Source organism: Cherax quadricarinatus, chromosome 24, assembly GCF_038502225.1.
Source record: "Cherax quadricarinatus isolate ZL_2023a chromosome 24, ASM3850222v1, whole genome shotgun sequence".
NCBI classification, from domain to species: Eukaryota; Metazoa; Arthropoda; class Malacostraca; order Decapoda; family Parastacidae; genus Cherax; species Cherax quadricarinatus.
The window spans coordinates 17,389,042-17,415,398 of NC_091315.1; the positions used below are offsets into that span (position 1 = coordinate 17,389,042).

General features: G+C 42.4%; 1 protein-coding gene across 4 annotated transcripts in view; it reads left to right on the plus strand.

Moving 5' to 3' along the window:
* LOC128690729 (carbohydrate sulfotransferase 3-like) overlaps nucleotides 1–25,232 on the plus strand; it is a 330,456-nt gene extending 305,224 nt beyond the window's left edge. For 3 of the 4 annotated variants that reach the window (XM_070088218.1, XM_070088219.1, XM_070088217.1), the window contains exon 4: nucleotides 21,001–25,232. In XM_070088218.1, coding sequence (XP_069944319.1) covers nucleotides 21,001–22,175 — 1,175 coding nt within the window. In that variant the 3' untranslated portion in view covers nucleotides 22,176–25,232. The remainder of the gene's footprint in view (nucleotides 1–21,000) is intronic. The other variant, XM_053779456.2, reaches the window with a different exon arrangement.
* Nucleotides 25,233–26,357: the final 1,125 nt, after the last annotated feature.

The following is a 26,357-nucleotide window of genomic DNA, read 5'->3' on the forward strand; positions in this document are numbered from 1 at the left end:
TGTCGTCAGGTCGATTTCCCTTAACCTCTCCTCGTAGGGCATACCCCTTAGCTCCGTGACTAATCTTGTTGCAAACCTTTGCACTTTCTCTAACTTCCGTTCATGCTTGCCTAGGTGTAGTTTCCAAGCTGGTGCTGCATACTCCAATATAGGCCTGACATACAGAGTGTACAGGGTCCTGAACAATTACTTATTGAGATGTCGGAATGCTATTCTTACGTTTGCTAGGCGCCCATATGCTGCAGCAGTTATTTGGTTGATGTGCGCCTCAAGAGATGTGCCTGGTGTTATACTCGCCCCAAGATAATTTTCCTTGAGTGAGGTTTGTAGTCTTTAGCCCCCCAGAATGTACTCTGTCTGCGAACTTCTTTGCCTTTCCCCAATCTTCATGACTTTGCACTTGGTGGGGTTGAACTCCTGGAGCCAGTTTCTGAACCAGGCCTGCAGCCTGTCCAGATCCCTTTGTAGTTCTGCCTGGTCGTAGTCCCATTGAACTCTTCTCATCAACTTCGCATCATCTTCAAACAGTGACACTTCTGAGTCTATTCATTCTGTGATGTTCACATATACCAGAAACAGCACCGATCCTTGGACTGACCGCTGTGGAACCCCGATCGTCACAGGCACCCACTCTGACACTTCGTCACGTACCATGACTCTGACGTCTTCCCAATAAGTATTCCCTGATCCATTGCAGCGCCTTGTTATACCTGCCTGGTCCTCCAGCTGATGCACTAATCTCTTACGTGGAACTGTGTCAAAAGCCTTCTTACAGTCCAAGAAAACTCAGCCGAACGCTTCGAACTATAGACCAATAAGCCTTACCTGCATAGTTGGAAAAATTATGGAATTAATAATTGCCGAAGCAATTCGTAACCATCTTAAAAGGCATAAATTGGTTAATGAATCTCAGCACGGTTTTACAAAGGGACATTCCTGTCTTATGAATTTACTAACTTCACTATGGTATTTGAGGAGGTAGATCATGGTATTGAATATGATGTTGTGTGTATGGATTTCAGTAAGACTTTCGATAGAGTTCCATATCAGAGGCTATTAAGGAAACTTAAGGCACACGGAATAGGAGAAATTTTTTTCCGGGGTAGAGGCATGCTTGACAAATAGGCAGCAGAGAGTTTGCATAAGTGGGGAGAAATCAGAATAGGGGCATGTCACAAGCGGTGTTCCACAGGGGCCAGTGTTGGGCCCCTTGTTGTTCACAATTTACATAAACGACATAGATGAGGGAATAAATAGCGTCATAAGCAAATTTGCTGATGACACCAAAACAGACCGTCCGATTCATTCTAATGAGGACATTAGAGCACCCCACGATGATTTGAATAGACTGATGCAGTGGTCGGAGAAGTGGCAGATGCAGTTTAATATAGACAAATGCAAAGTTCTTAATGTTGGACAGGAAAATAACCATGACATATATAAACTAAATGTAGATCTTAATATTACGGATTGAGAAAATGGTATAGGAGTTCGGGTTAGCAGTAATCTGAAATCAAGACAACAGTACGTAAGTGTTCGCAATAAAGCTAACATAATCCTTGGCTTCATACCAAGATGTATAAATAATAGAAGTTCTCAGGTTGTTCTTCAACTCTATATATCTTTTGTTAGGCCTCATTTAGATTATGATGCACAGTTTTGGTAACCGTATTACAGAATCGATATAAATGCTCTAGAAAACGTACCAAGGAGGATGACAAAGTTGATCCCATATAACAGAAATCTTGTAATAATGTTGGTAGAATTACTCTCTCTCTCTCTCTCTCTCTCTCTCTCTCTCTCTCTCTCTCTCTCTCTCTCTCTCTCTCTCTCTCTCTCTCTCTCTTTCTCTCTCTCTTTCTGGAGTCCCTTCTATCTCCTCTGTGAACACTTCTTTGAATATCGTGTTGAGCTCCTCACATACTTCTCGGTCGTTTCTTGTGATCTGCCTCCATCCATTCTCAACCTGATTACCTGGTCCTTGACTGTTGTTTTCCTCCTGATGTGACTGTACAACAGCTTTGGGTCAGATTTGGCTTTCGCTGCCATGTCATTTTCGTATTGCCGTTGGGCCTTGTTTTTTATCTGTGCATATTCGTTTCTGGCCCTACGACTGCTCTCCTTATTCTCCTGGGTTCTTTGCCTTCTATACTTCTTCCATTCTCTAGCACACTTGCTTTTGGCCTCTCTGCACCTCTGAGTGAACCAAGGGCTCATCCTGGCCTTCTCGTTATTTCCGTTACCTTTGGGTACAAACCTCTCTTCAGCTTCCTTGCATTTTATTGTTATATATTCCATTATCTCATTTACTGACTTCCCTGCCAGCTCTCTGTTCCACTGAACCTCGTGCAGGAAATTTTTCATGTCTGTGTAGTCCCCTCTCTTGTAGTCTGGCTTCATTCGTCCTGCCCTTCCTTCTCCCCTCTCCATTCGTAACTCTACTACGTATTCGAAGCTCACAACCACGTGGTCACTGGCCCCGAGGTGTCTTCCATATGTGATGTCCTCAACATCGTGTGTGTGTGTGTGTGTGTGTGTGTGTGTGTGTGTGTGTTCTGATACCCGCAAATAGAATGTTTGATAGGTCTTATGATAAGGTGTCCCAGTTGGCTAGAGAGTTTCCCAAGGTTGACTCACTCTCTCCAAGATAAAACTGAAGAACACTGTACCAGAGTTTACCTGTGGTGAACATTGTACCACAGTTTACCTCTGCTGAACACTGTACCAGAGTTTACGTCTGCTGAACACTGTACCAGAGTTTACCTCTGCTGAACACTGTACCAGAGTTTACCTCTGCTGAACACTGTACCACAGTTTACCTCTGCTGAACACTGTACCAGAGTTTACCCATGCTGAACACTGTACCACAGTTTACCTCTGCTGAACACTGTACCACAGTTTACCTCTGCTGAACACTGTACCACAGTTTACCTCTGCTGAACACTGTACCAGAGTTTACCTCTGGTGAACACTGTACCAGAGTTTACCTCTGCTGAACACTGTACCAGAGTTTACCTCTGCTGAACACTGTACCACAGTTTACCTCTGGTGAACACTGTACCACAGTTTATTTCTGGTGAACACTGTACCACAGTTTACCTCTGGTGAACACTGTACCACAATTTACCTCTGGTGAACACTGTACCAGAGTTTGCCTGTGGTAAACCCTGTACCAGAGTTTGCCTCTGGTGAACACTGTACCAGAGTTTACCTCTGGTGAACACTGTTCCAGAGTTTACCTCTGCTGAACACTGTACCACAGTTTACCTCTGGTGAACACTGTACCACAGTTTACCTCTGCTGAACACTGTTCCAGAGTTTACCTCTGCTGAACACTGTACCACAGTTTACCTCTGGTGAACACTGTACCACAGTTTACCTCTGCTGAACACTGTTCCAGAGTTTACCTCTGCTGAACACTGTACCACAGTTTACCTCTGCTGAACACTGTACCACAGTTTACCTCTGGTGAACACTGTACAACAGTTTACGTCTGGTGAGCACTGTACCACAGTTTACCTCTGGTGAACACTGTACCACAGTTTACCTCTGGTGAACACTGTACCAGAGTTTTCCTCTGGTGAACACTGTACCACAGTTTACCTCTGGTGAACACTGTACCACCGTTTACCTCTGGTGAACACTGTACCACCGTTTACCTCTGGTGAACACTGTACCACAGTTTACCTCTGGTGAACACTGTACCACAGTTTACCTCTGGTGAACACTGTACCACAGTTTACGTCTGCTGAACACTGTACCAGAGTTTACCTCTGGTGAACACTGTACCACAGTTTACCTCCGGTGAACACTGTACCACAGTTTACCTCCGGTGAACACTGTACCACAGTTTACCTCTGGTGAACACTGCACCACAGTTTGCCTCTGCTGAACACTGCACCAGAGTTTACCTCTGCTGAACACTTTACCACAGTTTACCTCTGGTGAACACTGTACCACAGTTTACGTCTGGTGAGCACTGTACCATAGTTTACCTCTGGTGAACACTGTACCACAGTTTACCTCTGGTGAACACTGTACCACAGTTTACCTCTGGTGAACACTGTACCACAGTTTACCTCTGCTGAACACTGTACCAGAGTTTACCTCTGCTGAACACTGTACCAGAGTTTACCTCTGGTGAACACTTTACCACAGTTTACGTCTGCTGAACACTGTACCAGAGTTTACCTCTGGTGAACACTGTACCACAGTTTACCTCCGGTGAACACTGTACCACAGTTTACCTCCGGTGAACACTGTACCACAGTTTACCTCTGGTGAACACTGCACCACAGTTTACCTCTGCTGAACACTGCACCAGAGTTTACCTCTGCTGAACACTTTACCACAGTTTACCTCTGCTGAACACTGTACCAGAGTTTACCTCTGCTGAACACTGTACCAGAGTTTACCTCTGGTGAACACTTTACCACAGTTTACGTCTGCTGAACACTGTACCAGAGTTTACCTCTGGTGAACACTGTACCACAGTTTACCTCCGGTGAACACTGTACCACAGTTTACCTCCGGTGAACACTGCACCACAGTTTACCTCTGGTGAACACTGCACCACAGTTTACCTCTGCTGAACACTGCACCAGAGTTTACCTCTGCTGAACACTTTACCACAGTTTACCTCTCGTGAACACTGTACCACAGTTTACCTCTGGTGAACACTGTACCACAGTTTACCTCTGGTGAACACTGTACCAGAGTTTACCTCTGGTGAACACTGTACCACAGTTTACCTCTGGTGAACACTGTACCACAGTTTACCTCTGGTGAACACTGTACCACAGTTTACCTCTGGTGAACACTGTACCACAGTTTACGTCTGCTGAACACTGTACCAGAGTTTACCTCTGGTGAACACTGTACCACAGTTTACCTCCGGTGAACACTGTACCACAGTTTACCTCCGGTGAACACTGTACCACAGTTTACCTCTGGTGAACACTGCACCACAGTTTGCCTCTGCTGAACACTGCACCAGAGTTTACCTCTGCTGAACACTTTACCACAGTTTACCTCTGGTGAACACTGTACCACAGTTTATTTCTGGTGAACACTGTACCACAGTTTACCTCTGGTGAACACTGTACCACAATTTACCTCTGGTGAACACTGTACCAGAGTTTGCCTGTGGTAAACCCTGTACCAGAGTTTGCCTCTGGTGAACACTGTACCAGAGTTTACCTCTGGTGAACACTGTTCCAGAGTTTACCTCTGCTGAACACTGTACCACAGTTTACCTCTGGTGAACACTGTACCACAGTTTACCTCTGCTGAACACTGTACCAGAGTTTACCTCTGCTGAACACTGTACCACAGTTTACCTCTGGTGAACACTGTACCACAGTTTACCTCTGCTGAACACTGTTCCAGAGTTTACCTCTGCTGAACACTGTACCACAGTTTACCTCTGGTGAACACTGTACCACAGTTTACCTCTGCTGAACACTGTTCCAGAGTTTACCTCTGCTGAACACTGTACCACAGTTTACCTCTGCTGAACACTGTACCACAGTTTACCTCTGGTGAACACTGTACCACAGTTTACGTCTGGTGAGCACTGTACCACAGTTTACCTCTGGTGAACACTGTACCACAGTTTACCTCTGGTGAACACTGTACCAGAGTTTTCCTCTGGTGAACACTGTACCACAGTTTACCTCTGGTGAACACTGTACCACAGTTTACCTCTGGTGAACACTGTACCACAGTTTACCTCTGGTGAACACTGTACAACAGTTTACCTCTGGTGAACACTGTACCACAGTTTACGTCTGCTGAACACTGTACCAGAGTTTACCTCTGGTGAACACTGTACCACAGTTTACCTCCGGTGAACACTGTACCACAGTTTACCTCCGGTGAACACTGTACCACAGTTTACCTCTGGTGAACACTGCACCACAGTTTGCCTCTGCTGAACACTGCACCAGAGTTTACCTCTGCTGAACACTTTACCACAGTTTACCTCTGGTGAACACTGTACCACAGTTTACGTCTGGTGAGCACTGTACCATAGTTTACCTCTGGTGAACACTGTACCACAGTTTACCTCTGGTGAACACTGTACCACAGTTTACCTCTGGTGAACACTGTACCAGAGTTTACCTCTGCTGAACACTGTACCAGAGTTTACCTCTGCTGAACACTGTACCAGAGTTTACCTCTGGTGAACGCTTTACCACAGTTTACGTCTGCTGAACACTGTACCAGAGTTTACCTCTGGTGAACACTGTACCACAGTTTACCTCCGGTGAACACTGTACCACAGTTTACCTCCGGTGAACACTGCACCACAGTTTACCTCTGGTGAACACTGCACCACAGTTTACCTCTGCTGAACACTGCACCAGAGTTTACCTCTGCTGAACACTTTACCACAGTTTACCTCTGGTGAACACTGTACCACAGTTTACCTCTGGTGAACACTGTACCACAGTTTACCTCTGGTGAACACTGTACCAGAGTTTACCTCTGGTGAACACTGTACCAGAGTTTACCTCTGGTGAACACTGTACCACAGTTTACCTCTGGTGAACACTGTACCACAGTTTACCTCTGGTGAACACTGTACCACAGTTTACGTCTGCTGAACACTGTACCAGAGTTTACCTCTGGTGAACACTGTACCACAGTTTACCTCCGGTGAACACTGTACCACAGTTTACCTCCGGTGAACACTGTACCACAGTTTACCTCTGGTGAACACTGCACCACAGTTTGCCTCTGCTGAACACTGCACCAGAGTTTACCTCTGCTGAACACTTTACCACAGTTTACCTCTGGTGAACACTGTACCACAGTTTACGTCTGGTGAGCACTGTACCATAGTTTACCTCTGGTGAACACTGTACCACAGTTTACCTCTGGTGAACACTGTACCACAGTTTAGCTCTGGTGAACACTGTACCACAGTTTACCTCTGCTGAACACTGTACCAGAGTTTACCTCTGCTGAACACTGTACCAGAGTTTACCTCTGGTGAACACTTTACCACAGTTTACGTCTGCTGAACACTGTACCAGAGTTTACCTCTGGTGAACACTGTACCACAGTTTACCTCCGGTGAACACTGTACCACAGTTTACCTCCGGTGAACACTGTACCACAGTTTTCCTCTGGTGAACACTGCACCACAGTTTACCTCTGCTGAACACTGCACCAGAGTTTACCTCTGCTGAACACTTTACCACAGTTTACCTCTGCTGAACACTGTACCAGAGTTTACCTCTGCTGAACACTGTACCAGAGTTTACCTCTGGTGAACACTTTACCACAGTTTACGTCTGCTGAACACTGTACCAGAGTTTACCTCTGGTGAACACTTTACCACAGTTTACCTCTGCTGAACACTGTACCAGAGTTTACCTCTGCTGAACACTGTACCAGAGTTTACCTCTGGTGAACACTTTACCACAGTTTACGTCTGCTGAACACTGTACCAGAGTTTACCTCTGGTGAACACTGTACCACAGTTTACCTCCGGTGAACACTGCACCACAGTTTACCTCTGGTGAACACTGCACCACAGTTTACCTCTGCTGAACACTGCACCAGAGTTTACCTCTGGTGAACACTGTACCACAGTTTACCTCTGGTGAACACTGTACCACAGTTTACCTCTGGTGAACACTGTACCACAGTTTACCTCTGGTGAACACTGTACCACAGTTTACGTCTGCTGAACACTGTACCAGAGTTTACCTCTGGTGAACACTGTACCACAGTTTACCTCCGGTGAACACTGTACCTCAGTTTACCTCTGGTGAACACTGCACCACAGTTTGCCTCTGCTGAACACTGCACCAGAGTTTACCTCTGCTGAACACTTTACCACAGTTTACCTCTGGTGAACACTGTACCACAGTTTACCTCTGCTGAACACTGTACCAGAGTTTACCTCTGCTGAACACTGTACCAGAGTTTACCTCTGGTGAACACTTTACCACAGTTTACGTCTGCTGAACACTGTACCAGAGTTTACCTCTGGTGAACACTGTACCACAGTTTACCTTCGGTGAACACTGTACCACAGTTTACCTCCGGTGAACACTGTACCACAGTTTACCTCTGGTGAACACTGCACCAGAGTTTACCTCTGCTGAACACTGTACCACAGTTTACCTCTGGTGAACACTGTACCACAGTTTACCTCTGGTGAACACTGTACCACAGTTTACCTCTGCTGAACACTGTACCAGAGTTTACCTCTGCTGAACACTGTACCACAGTTTACCTCTGGTGAACACTGTACCACAGTTTACGTCTGCTGAACACTGTACCAGAGTTTACCTCTGGTGAACACTGTACCACAGTTTACCTCCGGTGAACACTGTACCACAGTTTACCTCCGGTGAACACTGTACCACAGTTTACCTCTGGTGAACACTGCACCACAGTTTACCTCTGCTGAACACTGCACCAGAGTTTACCTCTGCTGAACACTTTACCACAGTTTACCTCTGGTGAACACTGTACCACAGTTTACGTCTGGTGAGCACTGTACCACAGTTTACCTCTGGTGAACACTGTACCACAGTTTACCTCTGGTGAACACTGTACCACAGTTTACCTCTGGTGAACACTGTACCACAGTTTACCTCTGCTGAACACTGTACCAGAGTTTACCTCTGCTGAACACTGTACCAGAGTTTACCTCTGGTGAACACTTTACCACAGTTTACCTCTGGTGAACACTGTACCAGAGTTTACCTCTGGTGAACACTTTACCACAGTTTACCTCTGGTGAACACTGTACCAGAGTTTACCTCTGGTGAACACTGTACCACAGTTTACATCTGGTGAACACTGTACCACAGTTTACCTCTGGTGAACACTTTACCACAGTTTACCTCTGGTGAACACTGTACCACAGTTTACCTCTGGTGAACACTGTACCACAGTTTACCTCTGGTGAACACTTTACCACAGTTTACCTCTGGTGAACAGCTGTTATCGAATGGTTGTTACATATTACTTTCAGAACAGTACCTAAATATACTTTATGTCGCTGCAAATTTACCATTATACTAAAATAGTTAAAAGAAAAAACTGGAATCTAGGAATCCATGTAGTACCTGGAGAATGACTCGACCGATCCACTTCAAACATCTAGCACTTTTTTCTGATTACAAGTCTTGTAAACAAAAAAATGGTTGCTAAATAACCTGTGATATTCATTTTGTTTCAGTAAGTGAAGAGTTCCTTAAAATATTAATGTTGAAGTATATATTAAAAAGGATGATATTCCATAAGTTCTGATTGTGTAGGTGCAAATTTATTAATAAACAAAAGCATTTAAAAGGCTCGAAATTGTTGAATTCCGTGTGATAACTGGAGAATGCCCCTTGTGATCGGCTTCAAACTTTCAACGTTAGCGTCTCTTTTTCAGATGGAGATGAATTATTTTAATGAGCTCTGCAGTGTATAATTTTCAAGTTTTATCAATAAAACTTATCGAGTATCACATCCTTTTCCACCAGGAGCAAATTTGATCATTAAGCTGGATAATATTAAGAAATAGTATTAAAAATGCTTTCAAACCTGTAACAATATATTTGTTTAAGTGAGTCGCTGTTGTGTGTCTCAACTTATACATTATATATAAACAAGTTATAACATATTAAAAGCAACATTATATTGCGTTAATTTAACAGGGAATTTAGGTAGCCTACACGAGCACATTTCACGAGAGGAAACCAGCATTTATAACGGACAAGTTGTTAGGTAAACTTTATAAACTGTGCGGACTTTTCGTTCAGCTCTGCCTTGTGTTACTTAGATAACTTTAATCTTACAAAGTTTATAATTGTAGCTGTTTCTTCTTACTGATGGTGACAATATATATATATATATATATATATATATATATATATATATATATATATATATATATATATATATATATATATATATATATATATATAGTTTCTAGTATCCTGCGATATTATATGTGGTTATCATATCTACTCTGTTCTCTGTCTAGGATATATTGTATACACAGAGGTGTGTATCTGAAGACAAATACAATGTTTCTACCGGACATCGTTTCGTTGTGTAGATCATCAGTGTATGCACACTGAGAGTTTACTCTGATCCCTATTTGAGGGAATAAAATATCCTTTACATAGTGTGTAAGACACGCTGCTATAAGGAACTTCTTTTAGTCGATGGGATTTAAACCCAGTGAACTAAACCCGACCTCTTTTCTTAGTAGTTACATGTGGAAGCAGGTAACTGAAGTTTTGACATTGAATCTAAATATTTGCTGTAGACGTGAAGCCTACAGCTGTAGATTCTGATTCCAGTTTAATGTAAGATGGATTTTTTTTTAATATTTCATCACCGAAACATTTGAAAGTTAATTTGAAATTCACTAGTGTAGTATATATATTTCTCAATTTTAGCTTATATTTAGGGAGATAATTTGTTTCTAATTCCACTTAGGTACAAGGGTATATACATTGTGAGGTGTATATCTCTTATTGTATGCATGCTGATAGTTGACTTTAATCCGTATTACAGGAGTTCAAGTATCCTTGAAAACGCGTTACAGGGGTTACAGTATACTTGAATCCGTATTACAGGCGTTAAAATATCCCTAAATCCGTAATACAAGGGTTAATGTATCCCTGAATCCGTATTACAGGGGTCAAAGTATCCTTCACTGATGGTGTGGAGGTGAAACACGGCCTTGGTGATGCTCGTCACGGCCTTGGTGGTGCTCGTCACGGCCTTGGTGATGCTCGTCACGGCCTTGGTGGTGCTCGTGTAGCTGATAAATTATCCATTCATAACTTACTTTTCTTCCCGTTATTCTCAAAAACTAAATTTTACGGTATAAAATGTTTTGACTAGTATGACTGTTGGCTTTATCTTAGAAAAAACAACAACTCTCATGAATTGCCTTTGAATCTTCCTATTATTTAGCTGCAGCTTAGTCCTTCAACGGGAAAAATGTCGACAACATTTTTTTTTTTTTTTAAATCCTAGTAAATAGAGCGTGTTTCTCTGCGTCTTTCATGTGTGGTGTGACCTTGATGGAATGACTTTTTCACATTATTAGTTTTTCATTCTTGGGGAGGGAGAGCGGTGCGCAAAGCCCGTAGGGATCATGCAGGAGCCAGGGTAATGGGAGGCAAGTAGCAATTCTTTGGATCAAGAGCCCCACATTGGCATCAAGGAAGGAACTTTGATGGAACCTTTTCCAGAGCTTTAAAAACATTTTTTATTGAAGTATGGTTGCAGTAGGATGCGTTTGACCTCTTTTGCTTTTACAGAAGCAGAGACTACGCCACGGTCAGCGAACGGAGGATCGAGTCTCCACTACTCGTTGCGTTGAATGGCCTAAAGGGGGTTTAGCTCTTCAATTGAAGAAAAATTTACTGGAGAAAAACATTACTTTTTATGGTGTTCCGTTGTTCTTATTTGTATTTTCTCTCGGCTAGGGAGGGAGGGAGAGAGAGAGAGAGAGAGAGAGAGAGAGAGAGAGAGAGAGAGAGAGAGAGAGAGAAACATCAAAATGGTATAAAATACCGACAGGTTGGTAGGTAAGACACAAAGGCAACAGTTAGGCAACTTTATTCCGAAACGTTTCGCCTACACAGTAGGCTTCTTCAGTCGAATACAGAAAGTAGGCAGGAACAGTAGAGATGTGAAGACGATGTAATCAGTCCATCACCCTTGAAGTCGTAGAATTTGAGGTTGTCAGTCCCTCAGCCTGGAGAGTTCAGTTCCATAGTCAGGAACTATCTGAAGATCAAGCGACTGTGCGGAGACTTAAATACTGTCGGAAGGAGAGGTGCATAGGAGTAGTAGTAGTAGTGAGAATGTAGCCACTGATAGGTCAGGTCCCTCTCAGATCCAACAGTTCTCACTTGAAAGGGTTGTCCAAGGTGTTTTCTGTACCAAGAGGCCATGTGTTGCAGTGTCTGACAAGATGAACATCAAAATGGTATAAAATACCGACAGGTTGGTAGGTAAGACACAAAGGCAACAGTTAGGCAACTTTATTCCGAAACGTTTCGCCTACACAGTAGGCTTCTTCAGTCGAATACAGAAAGTAGGCAGGAACAGTAGAGATGTGAAGACGATGTAATCAGTCCATCACCCTTGAAGTCGTAGAATTTGAGGTTGTCAGTCCCTCAGCCTGGAGAGTTCAGTTCCATAGTCAGGAACTATCTGAAGATCAAGCGACTGTGCGGAGACTTAAATACTGTCGGAAGGAGAGGTGCATAGTAGTAGTAGTAGTAGTGAGAATGTAGCCACTGATAGGTCAGGTCCCTCTCAGATCCAACAGTCGCTTGATCTTCAGATAGTTCCTGACTATGGAACTGAACTCTCCAGGCTGAGGGACTGACAACCTCAAATTCTACGACTTCAAGGGTGATGGACTGATTACATCGTCTTCACATCTCTACTGTTCCTGCCTACTTTCTGTATTCGACTGAAGAAGCCTACTGTGTAGGCGAAACGTTTCGGAATAAAGTTGCCTAACTGTTGCCTTTGTGTCTTACCTACCAACCTGTCGGTATTTTATACCATTTTGATGTTCATCTTGTCAGACACTGCAACACATGGCCTCTTGGTACAGAAAACACCTTGGACAACCCTTTCAAGTGAGAACTGTTGGATCTGAGAGGGACCTGACCTATCAGTGGCTACATTCTCACTACTACTACTACTACTACTACTACTACTACTACTACTACTACTACTACTACTACTACTACTATGCACCTCTCCTTCCGACAGTATTTAAGTCTCCGCACTGTCGCTTGATCTTCAGATAGTTCCTGACTATGGAACTGAACTCTCCAGGCTGAGGGACTGACAACCTCAAATTCTACGACTTCAAGGGTGATGGACTGATTACATCGTCTTCACATCTCTACTGTTCCTGCCTACTTTCTGTATTCGACTGAAGAAGCCTACTGTGTAGGCGAAACGTTTCGGAATAAAATTGCCTAACTGTTGCCTTTGTGTCTTACCTACCAACCTGTCGGTATTTTATACCATTTTGATGTTCATCTTGTCAGACACTGCAACACATGGCCTCTTGGTACAGAAAACACCTTGGACAACCCTTTCAAGTGAGAACTGTTGGATCTGAGAGGGACCTGACCTATCAGTGGCTACATTCTCACTACTACTATGCACCTCTCCTTCCGACAGTATTTAAGTCTCCGCACAGTCGCTTGATCTTCAGATAGTTCCTGACTATGGAACTGAACTCTCCAGGCTGAGGGACTGACAACCTCAAATTCTACGACTTCAAGGGTGATGGACTGATTACATCGTCTTCACATCTCTACTGTTCCTGCCTACTTTCTGTATTCGACTGAAGAAGCCTACTGTGTAGGCGAAACGTTTCGGAATAAAGTTGCCTAACTGTTGCCTTTGTGTCTTACCTACCAGAGAGAGAGAGGTTGACTGTTTTAGACGGCATCCTGGGAAGGGGACGGGGGTAACAGTGAGACAGGGCTGGAATTTGAATCGAGCTACAGTAGGATAACAGCATTTAGTCTGCAAATTCAACTGTGATGAATGGTTTGAAAAACCGACAAGTTGAAGATTGAGACACTTATGCAGCATATGGGAATCTTTATACAGGAAACGTTTCGCCACACAGTGGCTTCATCAGTCCAATACAAAGAGGAAGGCGTAAGGAGAGAAGGAGTATGAGGTAATCAGTCCCTCAGCGTGGAGTCGATGTGTTCAGTCCATCAATCTTGTAGAATGTACAGCATACGGCCGTAGACGTGGCTTATATACTGTAGTGAGGTGACGTGAAGCAGGCGGAGGCGGGGTCATAGTGGTACCATCCACTAGTCGAAGTAGGTCTTCGTCCAAAGGTTGAACAAGTGTTGAAGAATTCTTTGTAACAAGATCCCATGATGCTGCAGTGTCTGACAGTTGTGATGAATGGTTTGAAAAACCGACAAGTTGAAGATTGAGACACTTATGCAGCATATGGGAATCTTTATTCAGGAAACGTTTCGCCACACAGTGGCTTCATCAGTCCAATACAAAGAGGAAGGCGTAAGGAGAGAAGGAGTATGAGGTAATCAGTCCCTCAGCGTGGAGTCGATGTGTTCAGTCCATCAATCTTGTAGAATGTACAGCATACGGCCGTAGACGTGGCTTATATACTGTAGTGAGGTGACGTGAAGCAGGCGGAGGCGGGGTCATAGTGGTACCATCCACTAGTCGAAGTAGGTCTTCGTCCAAAGGTTGAACAAGTGTTGAAGAATTCTTTGTAACAAGATCCCATGATGCTGCAGTGTCTGACAGTTGTGATGAATGGTTTGAAAAACCGACAAGTTGAAGATTGAGACACTTATGCAGCATATGGGAATCTTTATTCAGGAAACGTTTCGCCACACAGTGGCTTCATCAGTGGCTGCATAAGTGTCTCAATCTTCAAATTCAACTGTGTAAAAGAAAGCTTCCTTCACAAAACTCTGGTAAGTAACGTCACTGAAACTATAGATAACATGAACTCATTTTTCAGAGATCAGCAACAGCTGCTGTTCAAGAACATGATCCTTTTAAATGATGAGATAACAGTCACTCACTGGGAAGAACATTACCCAAGAAATAATTAGTAATGAAGGTCACGCGTGTCGTACATGTGTTACGACACGCGTGTCAGATGTACCGTGGGGGCCATTCATAAGAACATAAGAACATAAGAATGTAGGAACACTGCAGAAGGCCTACTGGCCCATACGAGGCAGGTCCTTATCAAAACGATCTCTGTGAACATCAAAATGGTATACAATACCACCCAAGAAATAACTCCCGTACCCAAGGACACCAATCAAACCCAGCCCCTCCCACTCATATATTTGTCCAGTCTCTTCTTAAAGCTACCCAAGGTCCTAGCCTCTATCACCCCACTAGGAAGACTGTTCCACGCATCTACAACTCTGTTAGAAAACCAGTACTTACCTATGTCCTTTCTAAATCTAAATTTATCCAACTTATATCCATTATTTCTGGTTCTTACCTGGTTCGACACCCTCAGTACTTTATTAATATCTCCCTTGTTTATGCCCGTCATCCACTTATACACTTCAATGCTATCTCCTCTCATTCTACGCCTCTCCAGAGAGTGAAGATTTAAGGCTTTAAGTCTATCTTCATACGGGAGGTTCCTTACACAGTAAATCATTTTAGTCATTCTTCTCTGAATGCTCTCTAATGAGTCTATGTCCATCCTGTAGTAAGGAGACCAAAACTGAGCAGCATAATCTAAATGAGGCCTCACTAGTGATGTATAGAGCTGTAAAATAACTTTTGGACTTCTGTTACTTATACTTCTTGAGATAAATCCAAGTAATCTGTTGGCCTTTGTAGATGAATGGTTCAGAGAACCGACATGTTGATAAATTAGACACATGTGCAACTCTTGGGTATCTTTATTGAGGAAACGTTTCGCCACACAGTGGCTTCATCAGTCCATACAAAGGAGAATCTTGAAGAACAGGAGGAGAATGAGGTAATCAGTCCCTCAACCTTGAGTCGATGTGGTCAGTCCATCAATCTTGAATAGAATACGGCATACGTGCTGAGAAGGAGCTTATAAACCGTTGGCAGGAGAGGTGCAGCAGTCATAGGTCGCGTAACATTTGTTCAATGTTGAAGTAGGTCGTGCCCAAGAATTAGGCAAGCGAAGAATTCCCAAGTATTAAGATCCCAAGAAGTTGCAGTGTCTGACAGGTTTGTAGATGAATGGTTCAGAGAACCGACATGTTGATAAATTAGACACATGTGCAACTCTTGGGTATCTTTATTGAGGAAACGTATCGCCACACAGTGGCTTCATCAGTCCATACAAAGGAGAATCTTGAAGAACAGGAGGAGAATGAGGTAATCAGTCCCTCAACCTTGAGTCGATGTGGTCAGTCCATCAATCTTGAATAGAATACGGCATACGTGCTGAGAAGGAGCTTATAAACCGTTGGCAGGAGAGGTGCAGCAGTCATAGGTCGCGTAACATTTGTTCAATGTTGAAGTAGGTCGTGCCCAAGAATTAGGCAAGCGAAGAATTCCCAAGTATTAAGATCCCAAGAAGTTGCAGTGTCTGACAGGTTTGTAGATGAATGGTTCAGAGAACCGACATGTTGATAAATTAGACACATGTGCAACTCTTGGGTATCTTTATTGAGGAAACGTTTCGCCACACAGTGGCTTCATCAGCCACTGTGTGGCGAAACGTTTCCTCAATAAAGATACCCAAGAGTTGCACATGTGTCTAATTTATCAACATGTCGGTTCTCTGAACCATTCATCTACAAACCTGTCAGACACTGCAACTTCTTGGGATCTTAATACTTGGGAATTCTTCGCTTGCCTAATTCTTGGGCACGACCTACTTCAACATTGAACAAATGTTACGCGACCTATGACTGCTGCACCTCTCCTGCCAATGGTTTATAAGCTCCTTCTCAGCACGTATGCCGTATTCTATTCAAGATTGATGGACTGACCACATCGACTCAAGGTTGAGGGACTGATTACCTCATTCTCCTCCTGTTCTTCAAGATTCTCCTTTGTATGGACTGATGAAGCCACTGTGTGGCGAAACGTTTCCTCAATAAAGATACCCAAGAGTTGCACATGTGTCTAATTTATCAACATGTCGGTTCTCTGAACCATTCATCTACAAACCTGTCAGACACTGCAACTTCTTGGGATCTTAATACTTGGGAATTCTTCGCTTGCCTAATTCTTGGGCACGACCTACTTCAACATTGAACAAATGTTACGCGACCTATGACTGCTGCACCTCTCCTGCCAACGGTTTATAAGCTCCTTCTCAGCACGTATGCCGTATTCTATTCAAGATTGATGGACTGACCACATCGACTCAAGGTTGAGGGACTGATTACCTCATTCTCCTCCTGTTCTTCAAGATTCTCCTTTGTATGGACTGATGAAGCCACTGTGTGGCGAAACGTTTCCTCAATAAAGATACCCAAGAGTTGCACATGTGTCTAATTTATCAACATGTCGGTTCTCTGAACCATTCATCTACAAACCTGTCAGACACTGCAACTTCTTGGGATCTTAATACTTGGGAATTCTTCGCTTGCCTAATTCTTGGGCACGACCTACTTCAACATTGAACAAATGTTACGCGACCTATGACTGCTGCACCTCTCCTGCCAACGGTTTATAAGCTCCTTCTCAGCACGTATGCCGTATTCTATTCAAGATTGATGGACTGACCACATCGACTCAAGGTTGAGGGACTGATTACCTCATTCTCCTCCTGTTCTTCAAGATTCTCCTTTGTATGGACTGATGAAGCCACTGTGTGGCGAAACGTTTCCTCAATAAAGATACCCAAGAGTTGCACATGTGTCTAATTTATCAACATGTCGGTTCTCTGAACCATTCATCTACAAACCTGTCAGACACTGCAACTTCTTGGGATCTTAATACTTGGGAATTCTTCGCTTGCCTAATTCTTGGGCACGACCTACTTCAACATTGAACAAATGTTACGCGACCTATGACTGCTGCACCTCTCCTGCCAATGGTTTATAAGCTCCTTCTCAGCACGTATGCCGTATTCTATTCAAGATTGATGGACTGACCACATCGACTCAAGGTTGAGGGACTGATTACCTCATTCTCCTCCTGTTCTTCAAGATTCTCCTTTGTATGGACTGATGAAGCCACTGTGTGGCGAAACGTTTCCTCAATAAAGATACCCAAGAGTTGCACATGTGTCTAATTTATCAACATGTCGGTTCTCTGAACCATTCATCTACAAACCTGTCAGACACTGCAACTTCTTGGGATCTTAATACTTGGGAATTCTTCGCTTGCCTAATTCTTGGGCACGACCTACTTCAACATTGAACAAATGTTACGCGACCTATGACTGCTGCACCTCTCCTGCCAACGGTTTATAAGCTCCTTCTCAGCACGTATGCCGTATTCTATTCAAGATTGATGGACTGACCACATCGACTCAAGGTTGAGGGACTGATTACCTCATTCTCCTCCTGTTCTTCAAGATTCTCCTTTGTATGGACTGATGAAGCCACTGTGTGGCGAAACGTTTCCTCAATAAAGATACCCAAGAGTTGCACATGTGTCTAATTTATCAATCTGTTGGCCTTGTTGCGCACACTAAGGCACTGCTATCTTGGCTTTAGATTTCTGCTTACCATGACTCCCAAGTCTTTTTCACATTCTGTACGGTCAAGCTCTACTTCACATAGATTATAGCTTCGAGGGTTATTTTCATTACCAAGGGCAAGTACCTTACACTTATCCACATTGAACTTCATCTGCCATTTTTCAGACCAAGACATTAATTTGTCCAAATCGTCCTGGAGTTCATTGATATCCTCCTCAGAGTGAATTATACGGCCTATCTTTGTATCATCAGCAAATTTACTCATGTCACTCGTAATCCCTTCATCAAGGTCATTAATGTAAATTATGAACAAGAGAGGCCCTAAAACTGATCCTTGTGGAACGCCACTAGTGACTAATCCCCATTCAGATTTCACTCCATTAATGGTAACTCCCTGCTTTCTATTTGTAAGCCATGCCTCAATCCATGCTAGAACTTTACCTCCTATACCATGAGCTGCCACTTTTCTTAAGAGTCTCTTGTGAGGTACTCTATCGAAAGCTTTACTAAAATCCAAATAAACAATATCATATTCCTTATCACTGTCAACTGCCTCAAATGTTCTATTGAAGAACGTCAGTAAGTTTGTCAGGCAGGAACGACCTCTCGTGAATCCATGCTGAGATTCATTTATCAAGTTATGCTCTTCAAGGTGACTTCTGATAATGTCAGCTATAATTGTGCAAGAAAGGTATAAAATACCGACAATATGAAAGTTAAGACACATGTGCAACATCTGGATATCTTTATTGTAGACGTTTCGCCATCCACTATAGATGTCAGGCTTATTGGACGGTAATTTGAAGGAGTGGACTTATCCCCTGATTTGAATATAAGAACCACATTAGCCATCTTCCACAACTCTGGCACAACACCGGTAAGGATGGACGCATTGAATACACTCGTTAATGGCTGACTAAGCTCCATCTTGCATTCCTTAAGTACCCTGGAAAACAGCTCATCGGGTCCCGGGGACTTATTTTGCTTCAGTTTCTCTATCTGTTTAATAATCATGTCCCTCGTGACAGTAATATTAGTTAACTTAAATTCATCAGGAACTAAATAATCGTTAATTACTGGAATCTCATTTACATCTTCCTGTGTAAAAACTGACAAAAAATAGTCGTTAAATAAGGAGCACATTTCCAGTTCGTTATCCGTCAGCTGTCCATTCCCAATTTTCAGAGGTCCTACTTTTTCCTTCACCTTCGTCCTATATACTTGAAAGAACCCCTTTGGATTAGTCTTTGATTCATTAGCAACTCTAATTTCACAGTCACGTTTAGCCTTTCTAATCCCCTTTCTTACTTCTCTTTTAAGCTGAACATATTGGTCAGTAAGGTTAACCTCTCCTCTTCTGATGCGCCTATAAATTCCCCTTTTCTCCCCTAATAGATGCTTTAGCCTCCTGTTAACCCATTTGGGATCGTTATTATTAGACCTAATTTCTCTTTGGGGAATGTATATACTCTGGGCACGGTGTACATTATTAAGAAAATCATAAAAGCAGATCCCTTCATAATCATAAGTATGATCATCGTTAATAAAATCATTAGCTAGATAACTCCAATCAAGATTAGACAGTCCATTATAATCGGCAGAACGAAAATCAGGGATTTTTACTGTATTATTATTATTCTTGTATTCCCAATTAATGCTAAAAGTGATGGATTTGTGCCAAGCTCTTCAGTGATCTCCAGATTATTCACGAGTGTTTCCTTATTTGACAAGACTAGGTCTAGCAAATTATTACCCCTGGCAGGCTCTGTTACGCTCTGCTTCAGAAAACAGTCCTGGATTGTTTCCATAAAGTCACTGGACTCTAGATTACCTGTCAAAGAATTCCAGTCAATTTGACTAAAGTTAAAGTCCCCTACTATGACTATGTTATTGTGTCTAGAAGCCCTAACAATTTCGTCCCAAAGAAGTCTCCCTCTATCGTGATCCAAGCCTGGAGGTCGGTATATTACACCTAGAATTAGTTTTTCTTGACCCTCTACAAACTCTACCCAAACATATTCTGTTACTGCTCCATCTATTTTTATACCTGTTTTTATGCAACAATTAATATTTTCTCGAACATATAATGCAACTCCTCCCCCCTTCCCATTAGATCTATCCACATTGAACAACTTAAATCCCTGAATATTACACTCAGCAGTCATATCCCGACTCTTTAAATCGTACCATGTTTCAGTTAATGCAGTGATATCAAAGTTCCCAGCACATGCTACCAAACGTAGTTCATTAATTTTATTTCTTGCACTTCGACTGTTAGCATAAAATACCATCATATGTTTTTTCTTCTGCACATTTTTCCTATTCATCTTTGTTTTTACACAATTTCTGAAATTATCAATACCCATAGTTACTCCATGACAGTTACTATTAAGATTCTTAATATCAGAGCATAAGTCAATATATCCACACTCATTATTTATCATTTCTAAACCCATACCTCTAACTAATCCTATTTTAAAGTCCTAACAACCCCCTCAACTGAGTTAGCAAGAAAACCCACACCTGCCCTGGATAAGTGAACCCCATCCCTGGCATACATGTCAGAAGTGATGTAGACTCAATCCTCTGTTCGCTAAACAAGAGATTTGCAACCAGGCTTTACCTGTCTGTGTAGAAGACTATTATTATCATAACTAAGCGCTAAACACCATTAGGGTTATACAGCAATGCAAAAATATGTCTGTGTAGTAGAGACTTTGTAGTAGGATTTACAGGCTGTGACATGTGTAGGTGTGTATGTTAGAAGACCTGTATTGTGGATCTGTTTAAATGACTTCGGCTTTAAAACTTACCTTCTTATTCTCCAGCAGGTGCTGGAGAGGACTGGCGAGGAGGGAAGGAGTTCGCGAAGGCAGTAGCAGACGCTGGCGGGGTAAATCCTGTGCAAGACATATGGGTCCACGGCAGGAAGGTCGCCATTCACCCGATCCTCAACGTTCCTGTTGATCGAGATTTCCTGACACAAGACGTGGAACGGATCAGGAAGCTAAACAGAAAACAAAGTCGCCCTGCCAACTCGACGGAGGTGGAGAAGACACTGGAGTTGGTGAGACAGACTGTGGAATCTGACCGCAAACAGATGAGCAGCAAGTCCTTGAGACTGTGGTCTCCCGGGGAGACGCCTCTCAGGGTGTTGCTTGTGACAACCTGGCGTTCTGGCTCTACTTTCTTGGGCCAAGTCTTGGCCAACCACCCTGGCGTCTTCCACCATTATGAGCCCTTCAGCTCCCGCGGGGTGCGACAGGTCCGCTCTGGTCGTGACGCTTTCCAGGCTCAGCAACTGCTTCATCGCCTCATGGACTGTCAGTTCGCTGGCCAGGACGAGTATCTAAACTACACCCGTTCTCACCCCGAGGATATGCTGGGTCACAACAAAGTTGTGTGGGACGCTTGCCACAATGGTCCTAACGCCAACGCCTGCTTCAATGCCACTTTCCTCACCAAGGCGTGTCAGATGTTTCCCATCCAGCTTGTGAAAACAGTACGCCTGCGCCTCAACTTGACGCAGCTTTTCCTTAACGACGAGAAGATGAACATGAAAGTGGTGTTCTTAGTGCGTGACCCTAGAGCCACCATGAGTTCCCGTTACAACTCGGTGTCTTGGTGCTCTGATAAACCCGACTGCTCCTCTCCTGAAGTGCTTTGTTCTGACCTGCAAGCAGATCTGAAAGTTGCAACAGCACTCAAGCAACTCTATCCTCAAAGGTTCACCATGGTAAAGTATGAGGACTTGGCCACAGATCCGCAGCCGCAGATCAACAACTTGATGAACTTCCTTGGACTGGAATTTTCTCAGGAGATTGCTCGTTATGTGGAAGAGCACACACAAGTAGACGTCAACAGCCCCTGGAGCACTAAACGCAAGTCTTCCGACAGAGTAAGCATGTGGAAAAAACAACTGCCTCTCCAGGAGGTTCACACTATTCAAAATGCGTGCGAGTCAGTGCTTAAGACACTGAAATATGAAGTTATTGGCCAATGAGTTTGTAGAGAGCTCCACGCGCCATGTAAGAGGAAAATTCTTCAATAATCGCGAAGCTCGCGGTCATCTCTGGTTCTCTCGGAACGAGATGAATGTTCATACACTGACCGTGAGCTTGATAGTCCTCTGGACCAGTGTACAAGAGGGATACTGTCATAGGTTCCTGAGTTCTGCTAAATGGAGCTGATTACTTCCTTAAAATCTTATGTGGAAATGATAATGAGCCGGTCACTGGCAGCAAGCTGATGTCCTCGAGAACTACACTATGTTGTTACACTTTAAACGTTTCAGGTTTTAATCCATATATACATTTCCTTTCCCACTAACCGGGCTATCAAGGAATTTTTTTTTTCATTGTACAAACCATCTCCATTAAACATTCTCAAGTGATGACACTTCAAACACTAAACTTGGCATGTGGGAGGGAGATGGAAGACGGGTCCCACGAACTGCTACATTTGCTTAACCACCATCACCCAAGCCTTGGGTTGAAACCTCTGCAGTGATGCTCTTGCTTGAACATTTCCTCACCGAGTTTATGTAAATGGCAAAGAAAATCGTTTCTAACTTATTTAAACCTCGAGTGGAGCCAACATATTCCGTTTTGCGTGCGCTTAGTAGTTAGTTCAAAATACGCACACTAGCACGTGAGTTTGTTACCACGGAGAGACAGCATTGTTTCCCTCTTCCCGAGAGCGGCTCTCTCAGGAAAGTAGCGGCTATTACCAACAGCCTAACTAGTTAGAGATCAAGCAGCGACTGGGGACAGAGGACTGAACCTCATCACTTGTTGCACTGAGCGACCTACATGGGGTTCAGAGCTTCCTATAAATAACAATATCAGGGAAGTAGTAGTAGTGGTGACTGAGCTTGAACCTCTGCTATGAAACTCCAAGAAAAAAAGCTTCAATATGTAATTTTAAGCACAGATATACACTCAGCTCTGGGAGTTCTTGACCTGAACTTCGCTCTAGTATTAACACTGTACCAAATTTATATGACTTGTAATAATGAACTTTCAACTTTTTTAATAATGTGTTCGGGGCTTATAACGAAAAATTATTAAAATGGAGTTTGCGTATATGTAAGGTGGCATTTTTTTTTATCTTTCTCCATAATAACAATTGGCACCGTCTTTTGTATCGCTCAGTCTTGTAAACCTTTGTCAATTTCAGGCTTCCTATGTAGCCTAGTGTAAACAATGTAAATATTTTGGCTACTACAAAATGTCTCCAGGATAGTCCGACTATTGAGCTTTAATTGCTCTCTTATCATTTGATGCTTTTTTTTATAACTTATTTCGTGCCATTTGTCGTTTTGAAACCATGAGGATTTTTTTTATTTGCAATGCATTTCTGTGAATATTTTAACAGCATTATTGTGAGTCATGTCAAGGTTATTGTCAGTATTTCATAAATGAATCATACGTCTGATTCAAGTGTACTTCTGAATCATGACCGATTACTTCGTATAACTATTAGGATTGTGCTATTGAATACTTTGCTAAAGTTAGCTTAATAAACACATAAGCAGTATAATGTGATCATTTATTTATTATTATTATTAAATATTAGCCGGTATTCTCCCGGCCCGGGCCTTTTCCAAGTGGTGGGCCGGCCTTGGCTCCCTCTTTAGGGAGTGTCTGAGACCTAAGTCTCCCATGGGAGGAGGCACAAGTACCTCCTCATCTTTGGGACAAACTGACCCCAGGCCTAGCCACAAGCTAGGTCTTTCTGGTCTGCCATCCCCGCCCCAAGGGAGCTAATGGGAATGACAGTCTTATGAGCTAAAGGCTCGGGCTCAGGAACCTACCCTACCCTAGAAGGGTTAGGCATGGTGTCGATGATGATCATTTATTGACAAGGTTTCGCCCACTTAGTGGACTTTATCAATTCACAAACGTTGTCAATAAAGGATCACATTATACTGCTTTTGTGTTTATATTTCCATTGTGTCGGTATTTTATACCATTCATTTCCATCTAAAGGTAGCTTAAATTAAAACACTGATAATTTTAATTATTCTTAGTGTGAATAATGCCACTGAATAATTTCTAATGTTACTTAGACTCTTGCTTCTAAATAGTTAATTCACGTGTGTCTTTCATCGTTATTATCTCGTGTTTCATAGTTGTATATAAATCGACACAGAAGCCAAATTGCGTGCTTCATCGATTGTCTTATGTAAGAAAATCAAAATGATAAAAAGTTAAATATTTTATAGTTAATCTTGATACTGCGGCAGCCTGCTTATGACCAGGACTTTAAATTACTGAGTTATTGTGTTGAAAACTGGATGATGCAAGTCTTGTGGCTGACTTGTTCTTCAAGTGTATGGAATGGATAGAGTATCATTAACGTTTGATACTGTACTAGTAATGTTTCTCAGTGTACCGTTAATGTTAGTGTTTTATTAAAGTTAGTCAGTTACTATTAATGATTTAATACTAAGCTTCTGGCTGTTATGTACACTAAGATATCTGATAAAAGTAGGAGCTGGAAAACTTTAAAGTGAATGAATATGATACTGTGAAAAAGATTTAAAATTTAACCCTTTTGGTTTAGCGCTTCTTTTCGATTATAATAATAATGTGAAAAAGACTTGATTAGATGTGAAACTGCGTATTGATAACGATATCTCGTGATGCTCAGTTTAAAATTATTTCCATTCGCGTGTGAACGTTGAACTTAAAAGATACACTGTGGACTAACTGAAGTTCCTGACGTAACGTCAAGATACGAACATGTCGCGCCTCTGTGTCATGAGGTGTGAGAGAATAATACGAAGAGAAATATTCCTTCATATCACACCATCACACCGAAGATAGCAAATTATTCTCAAGTTTCTAGTGTTTCAGCAGTGTTATCATTCCCAAAATCGTATGTGGTACTCTTATGTCTTCCATGTATACTCTATCCCTGTATACTCCGCCTACATACTCTACATGTTATATGAAGTATAACCATAGTGAACAGTATTACTGTAAGGAATATTACGAGAAGTGAAGAAAGCGCTTGGAATACTGCTACCTTTCACTCTGGTTATATTATATATATATATATATATATATATATATATATATATATATATATATATATATATATATATATATATATATATATATATATTAAAATATCATCCGTTTCTTGTGATCTTATCACAACTGTTTACTAAATATGTATATGTTTATATATAACGTTTAAGCTGACAGTTTTCGTCCCTAAATAACATTAGGTGTTTTACATGTAAGATTTACATACGCAAGGCTGTGTGTACTTCCGTAGTTATTCCAGGAACTACGCAGTGATAAAGGCGTATACTGTGTATGTATTCCAGGTGGTACGCATGCAATTTCTGCGTACATAATACATACGTACTGACGATAAGTAGCACAAGATGAGTCTAATTTTGCTCTGTGGATTGTAATACTGTGTGTGTGTGTGTGTGTGTGTGTGTGTGTGTGTGTGATTGAACTGATTTGTCTGTAGGATTGATCAAATGTGTGTGACTTATCTAATGTTTGTCAGTGACCTGCTGTGTGAGTGATGGAGTGTACGCTCGTGTGTGACTAAACTGCCTGAGGTCTACTTTAAAATATTTGCGTATAAATAAATATTTTTTCCATACTGGAGATGTGACTGTTCATTACTGATTTCATAATATTGAACATGTGTTGTAAGTTGTGAAGTTCTGTGCCACACTGGCTACATTATACCAGAGAAAGTGAAGTCTGTGTTTCAGTTGCCTCCTTTGCTATATGTTAAATAACACATTTCCATGTATCGTGGTGGAGCATCATTTTGCATACAACAGGTTGGTGATGCGTTGCCGTCAATGGGTTGGCCTCAAACCCGGTAAACGAACGGTATACATGCGCGCTGACCTGTTCTGATGCTATTTCATGGAAAGAACTAAATCCCTAAGGGTTATATAGCTCCTGGTAAACAAGCAGCAGTCAGGTGAGACCCACCCAAAAAAAAAAAAAAAGAAGAGAAGCTTCAGTTTGTTTCAGTCAGAAGCCCTCCACCAACTAGACCAGTACTGAGACTGTGTTTGGCATCACCGAAAAGAAACCTGTAAGTGGTTGCCGGATTTTTTTTCCTTTTTTTTTTATAGCTATTTTTCCCAACTTCTAGTTTTTGTTTTGTTAATAACAGGAGGAGGCTTCATGGGAGTGGCTTT